This window comes from Perkinsus marinus (assembly GCF_000006405.1).
Source record: "Perkinsus marinus ATCC 50983 genomic scaffold scf_1104296958712, whole genome shotgun sequence".
Lineage (NCBI taxonomy): Eukaryota > Perkinsozoa > Perkinsida > Perkinsidae > Perkinsus > Perkinsus marinus.
In genome coordinates, this window is record NW_003206658.1 from 466,404 (window position 1) to 471,965 (window position 5,562).

The following is a 5,562-nucleotide window of genomic DNA, read 5'->3' on the forward strand; positions in this document are numbered from 1 at the left end:
TTGTTATTGTTGTTATTGTTGTTATTGTTGGTATTGTTATTGTTGTTGTTGTTGTTGTTGTTGTTGTTGTTGTTGTTGTTGTTGTTGTTGTTGTTGTTGTTGTTGTCGTTGTTGTTGTCGTTGTTGTTGTTGTTGTTGTTGTTGTTGTTGTTGTTGTTGTTGTTGATGTGGTGGCCAGATACCGCGGTGCATCGAGTAAGCTGAATGAGTTGAGTAAGAAGGGTGAGCTTCAAGAGCTGTCAAAAGAGGAGATCAAACTGGTAAGTGGCTCGTTAAGACTAGTGGAACTGATATGTGCAGTGTTGGGGGAATATGTGTTAGTTTTCCTCAGCTCAGCTCGTAAGTTTCCTCACTAATTATAGACGTTTACTCACGAATTCGGGTAGAAGTGGACAGGAACCGACACTTCATATTTCCTCAGAATTCTCATCTTGTCACCAACACACGTAGTTGAGCATGTGCATTACTTGTTCCCATCCGAGGTAATAGCTTGTGAATATATCCTTCACCCAGGCACGTGATGCGTTGGATTCCCAGAGGACTTTGGTGTACGAGAGTGCCAAGCAGGCGGCTAGACTTGTTGAAGGGCTTGATGAAGGGGTTGGGGTTACGAGGCTACCAACTATTCGCCACAATGTCCTCGGTAGATCGGCTGTTGTGAATTTCAGTTGTGATCGCAGTTGACAGGTGTTCAAGCCCTTGATAATGCGGCGTCGTATTTGTTCAGCCATCATAGTAGCAAGAGAAAGTGAAAATACATGTTCGCCTCGTTTGAAACTATTTTCAATGATTTGTGAGAGGAGTAGTTGAGCTACTTATAAGTGTTCATATTTTCTGATAACGTGAGCATGATACCTTTTAGTGGTTGTTTGCATGTTCCGTTGTCGGAGGTTTACATCATTACGATTGAATAGTAAGAGTTCTCTGTGGCGAGGAGAGCCTGAACCAGTGCCGGCCATCCGGCTTCACTCGGGCGTCCATTATGATTTTGTATCTCGGACAAATAGGTGGGAGGAATTTCGTGGCGCGTGAAGGTGCTCATGAATATTCCACTACACATCTGATGTATCTGCATGGGAGCAGTGTGGGAATATATGTTTGGTTTCCTCAACTGAGCTCTCAAGTTGATCCAATACATTGCCGAAAATCACCCCGCGATTTTGGGTAGAAGTATATAAAAACCGACAATGATTTTCCAAAGTTTCCTCAGAGTTTCCACATTCTTACCGACTCATGGGGTTGATCACGCGCATATATTTCCACACTGAATAGGAGCTTCCGAGTACCATCCGTCTTGCTCGGATTTCCCTCATCGTAGGGCAACATTCCCTGTCGTGGTGAACAGGCTCAACTAACCACTCTGTTTATGGACTTCTAACCAGTGCTATATGTTCGCTTTACTCACCTAAACTCAAAAGCTTCCTTGCTAGTCGTGAGAATTTATATACGAATTAGGGAGATTGTATACGAGAAGAGCACAGAAAGTAACAAATGTTTTGATATTGTCACCAACACATGTGGTTGACCACACTGCTTGTAACTCCGACACATTTCGGAATGCCCAGCTATGGTATATGTGAACGGGTACTTCCTCAGTTTCACCAAGTACATTGTAAGACTCCGTAAAAGCCGTAAATTCAGGGAGGAACAAGAACGAGTGTTCGTGAAGGGTCTGGATACTATTCGAACGATAGCTGCTGCCGGCCAGAAGGTAGGTTCGCGCCTACCTCAAGGAGAGCCCCGTTATAGGTCTTGGCGTGCCTGAATCCACCATCATGGTCGCGGGTATTTTATGTGCGGCTTTTTAACTTGTGTTTTTTTTCAGTTTGACACGCTGATGGTAGTAGCCGAAAATCCGTCCATCGCGTTAGAAGGCGGCGTGGCGGCGAATCGAACGCTCAGAGTGCCGAGGGATCTCCTCGAGTAAGGGCGCGGGTGGTGTTTATACGAGCAGTATTGTGCTAATTGGGAGGTCAATGCAACATGGTATGTCACCATTAGTGTCCCCAATGGAAACTGGAAAATCAGGACTAGCACATTCCCAATGCAGAATCGTCTCGTCAGGCACATCACGTACAATCACCACTTCAACGCCCACCTCTATGGAGTTACCGATGAGCGCCTATGCGTGGGTGACATCGAGATGCCCAAGCATGCGGAAATAGATTGGGAATCTGGTGTCTGTTCTGAACGAGTGCCCACTGAGAGCTTTCCCGAAATCGTGAGTGGCGCGAAGCAGCAGGAGGAAGTTATTACTACTGTTGCTAGGTGCTTTGCTTGGACGGTCTGCAATACACTGACAATGTGGGGAGGTTATTGAAGACTGCATGGGCGGTCGGGTAAGGATGCACGGCTTATGAAGAGCATCGTGAGTGTTAGGGTCTCACGAGTAGTGTTGACACCGGAGTCTTGTGACCCATGGGACTGGAAGGTCTTGGAGGAGAGCGGAGCGAAGTGAGTTTTGTTTTTAGCTATTTCAAATTGATGTGATCGGTTCGAGGTACTGGGATAAGATGCCTATCCATACAGGTGTGGACGCGGTGCGGCTCCTGAAGTTCTGCGCTGCCCGCCAGCTCCTACCAGTTGTTGCAACATCCTCGGGTGTTGGCAGGCAGGGCACTGAGCCTCTGCCCACGGTGAAGAAGCTCAACGTTCGTAATGCAGGGTAAGCCAAGTTATAAGGAAAGTTTGCGAGAGTTATGTCGGGCTGCTGTTAGGAATAGCTCAGGTATAGAGGCGTTATGGTTGTGGTTGGAAGCGAGGCACGTGGTCCGTCGATGGAGTTGCTTGAATGCTGCACGAGAGTTACTCTACCGATGTCTATGGTGACGACTGATGATGGTGACACTACTGGATGGTGTTCATGGTGGTGTTCAGGCGGCTGATTCCCTTAATGCCTCGGTCGCCGGTGGAGTGTTGTTGTATGACATAGCTCTTCGTCTTCAGGAGGAGGAAGAGAAGAGGTGTTCCAACTAGCATGTTTCTGTCACGTTTCTGGCCTTTACACTGTATTGAGTTGTTATAGTTGGTCTTCCAACGAACGTGGAAGTTAGATGGTGATACTATTGGACACCTCATCGTGGGAGGGACACAATCCGCGTATTCAAAGAGTAGAATGCCGATTGTCATCATAACATTCTTTGAGGCTGCATGTCAGTGACATGATGTCACTGATCTAAGACGCTGTGGACGCCTTCTTGAGAAAAAACGGTTGCCACAATCGTTACCTCGTAAAAAGGACAGCATCGCGAAAGACGTCTTCTGTCCGAGTACGATTAAGTTCAGAGTGTAGGGTACATATAAAAAGTGTCAAAATGGAAGAGGCATCGATGAGATATAATGGAGCTGAGTTGAACGGACTTTCCCGACGATTAAACGTTTTGAACGTTTTAACGCGCGTTAAAACGTCCGTACGAGTGAACACTCGCTTTGGGACTTGCGTGCAGCGAAAATCGTGCGGCGTACCTTGAGGTTGCCTTTTCGTCACTGTCTCTCTGGATGGTCTCTTGTCTTCGTCCTTGTGCTACATTCATAGAAACGGTGCCGGGCTTGTATTATACCTTATCCTTCACGGTAGTGTTATGTGTTGGGCGGTTAACCACAGCACCCACCATTCAGGCAGGCCAAATGTTGCTTCTACGTGTCACCACTCAGTTTGTGGTAAAATAATATTGTATTGAAATGGCCGCTCGCTCGTATGATGGAATGTCTACCTCTCACACGGCCGTCGACATCAGAATCAAGCGTAATTGGGCTCAAAGATGGGTACTTTACCAAAGGGGTTAGTGCGTCTTATTGCTGCTCGTACTCCTTTAGGTTGATCTTGTGGATTCCTCCAAGTGGCTGGCGGTATTCTTTTGTGAAGCGGAGACTATCAAACCAACTATTCCTAATAAGGAGGACAGTCGAGGATTGAAGGGCTTTTGGAAAGAGGTACTATAATGACGACTGCTGCTGCTGCTGTTAGCGATGAAGTTTCAGTTTGTTTGGTTCATAAGTTCGGTGATTCGAGGCATGGCTCAGCTTACTTGGAACGATAATATATGTAAGATGGAATGGTCATGAATCGGGCCTAATCCGTATCTTTCAGGGACGGGACTTGGTATCTTATCTGGTGCATGCGTTGGCAATTGGTGTGTCGGCATATGTGCATTCATTGGATGTGAGTTGGTCGGGATGGAATCTTAGGTTCAACCGAGCAAGATACGGATGAGGTACTGTTGCATCATCTATCTTCAGGTTGTTACACCACTGGTTTCCCTCTACTATTCGGACCACCTGAATTGAAGCCACTCGTAGGGTCTGGAATATACGGTTTGAACGGTACCCTTCTTGGCATGGCTATGGGCTGTTTTGATGCTAGAGCCTCTCAGGCTAGGACCTGTAAGCTATCGTTGCTACAACACCTGTTGTTAGTTGTTTCCTTTTCAGTCGATGAGGTGATGCTAAGCTGCTGTCGACTCTTCCTACCACTCAGCTTTATGGCGGTGTTCTGTGCTGTAGTCACACAGTGGCTCAATTCTAAATGGACTGCCAAGACGGGCATCCCAGCATGCTCCTGGCCGTACCAAAACCTACCACTAGTTTTATATCATCATCATCATTGCACGCAGATACAACGTTTCGATGTGGACATGGATTGCATGTGCTACTCTTACGACGAACTTCCGTAAGAAATATGGTATGTGTGATTAGTGGCTGACCTTGGTGTGCTTGTTAGAGACTATCTATACAGCGAATCCTCCGTCGGCTCCTCAGTACGGTGATGTCACGGCTGAGTGGTTCTTCCGCAGTTGGATGACCGGCATCTCACAGATGATGTTCAGTAAGTATTGGGAGTTCGGGGGCGTAGGTGAATGCTTTTGTTCAGGTTTGAATATGTGGTCTGGTTTTTGCCTCTTGGTCGGGGCGTTTATAGGGTCTCCTTCCTCATGCTTCCTCACTATATGGGGATCTCTAATTGGAGTGGTTACTGGTGTCCTCTTGGGAATGCCGTTCAACTCTATTATAGGCCTGGGAGTGGTAGTAAAGGGGGTATAGAGTGTTGGTTGATGACAATGCTCACAATGATCAGATTGGCTTCAATCCGATAATATATGCAACTGGTATGGGAGGTCAATTCGTGGCCCCGAGTCTGGTTGGTTTCATCTGGATGACGTTCGGCTGCGTTATGTGTGGCATTTTGGCGCAGTTGGCTACCAATCTAGCTGTAAGGTGCAGGGAACGAACCTGGGTGGATCGATGGGCAAACGGTGTTAGGTCCTCCCTTGGGGCGGCGGGTCGTATTCGGTGCCCTTCACGGTAGTGGTGACGTTTATGTTTGGTCTGTTCCAGGAGGATCTGGTGGCCAGGGTGAGTGGACCTGTTTTGTATCTTTCGTCTGTGAACCTAAGATACCCCTTCAGGTTCCTCTGATGCCCGCTCGTTTATGGAAGAACATCGAGCGAGTTTGGGCAGCTAAAAGCCGCTCTAGTCAGGCATGTCGGATACTTTTGAAAATCTTGACTGTTGGACATAAGAGGGAGAACTTGAGGAGGAAGTCTCTGGGAGGAGAGGAGCATG

The 5,562-nt window shown here is 47.3% G+C and overlaps 3 protein-coding genes across 3 annotated transcripts in view; all 3 read left to right on the forward strand.

The window, feature by feature from the left end:
- Positions 1-684, forward strand: part of Pmar_PMAR011610 (ATPase GET3, putative) — a gene marked incomplete at both ends in the record, with an annotated part of 3,563 nt that extends 2,879 nt beyond the window's left edge. The window contains 2 exons of the mRNA XM_002773717.1: positions 179-260; positions 514-684. Coding sequence (XP_002773763.1) covers positions 179-260; positions 514-684 — 253 coding nt within the window. The remainder of the gene's footprint in view (positions 1-178; positions 261-513) is intronic.
- Positions 685-1,567: 883 nt separating this feature from the next.
- Pmar_PMAR011611 (RNA methyltransferase, putative) lies at positions 1,568-2,976 on the forward strand (the record flags this gene model as incomplete). The annotated part of the gene is made up of 8 exons (XM_002773718.1): positions 1,568-1,711; positions 1,826-1,923; positions 2,065-2,221; positions 2,269-2,339; positions 2,380-2,454; positions 2,501-2,665; positions 2,729-2,825; positions 2,878-2,976. 8 exons carry the CDS (start codon positions 1,568-1,570, stop codon positions 2,974-2,976), a joined length of 906 nt encoding a protein of 301 aa, XP_002773764.1.
- Positions 2,977-3,652: 676 nt separating this feature from the next.
- Pmar_PMAR011612 (hypothetical protein) overlaps positions 3,653-5,562 on the forward strand; it is a gene marked incomplete at its 3' end in the record, with an annotated part of 5,092 nt that continues 3,182 nt past the window's right edge. Inside the window, exons 1-11 of the mRNA XM_002773719.1 lie at positions 3,653-3,765; positions 3,817-3,933; positions 3,982-4,045; positions 4,091-4,162; positions 4,240-4,383; positions 4,432-4,564; positions 4,614-4,669; positions 4,721-4,825; positions 4,871-5,022; positions 5,075-5,209; positions 5,260-5,352. Of these exons, the coding sequence (XP_002773765.1) occupies positions 3,682-3,765; positions 3,817-3,933; positions 3,982-4,045; positions 4,091-4,162; positions 4,240-4,383; positions 4,432-4,564; positions 4,614-4,669; positions 4,721-4,825; positions 4,871-5,022; positions 5,075-5,209; positions 5,260-5,352 (1,155 nt within the window). The 5' untranslated portion in view covers positions 3,653-3,681. The remainder of the gene's footprint in view (positions 3,766-3,816; positions 3,934-3,981; positions 4,046-4,090; positions 4,163-4,239; positions 4,384-4,431; positions 4,565-4,613; positions 4,670-4,720; positions 4,826-4,870; positions 5,023-5,074; positions 5,210-5,259; positions 5,353-5,562) is intronic.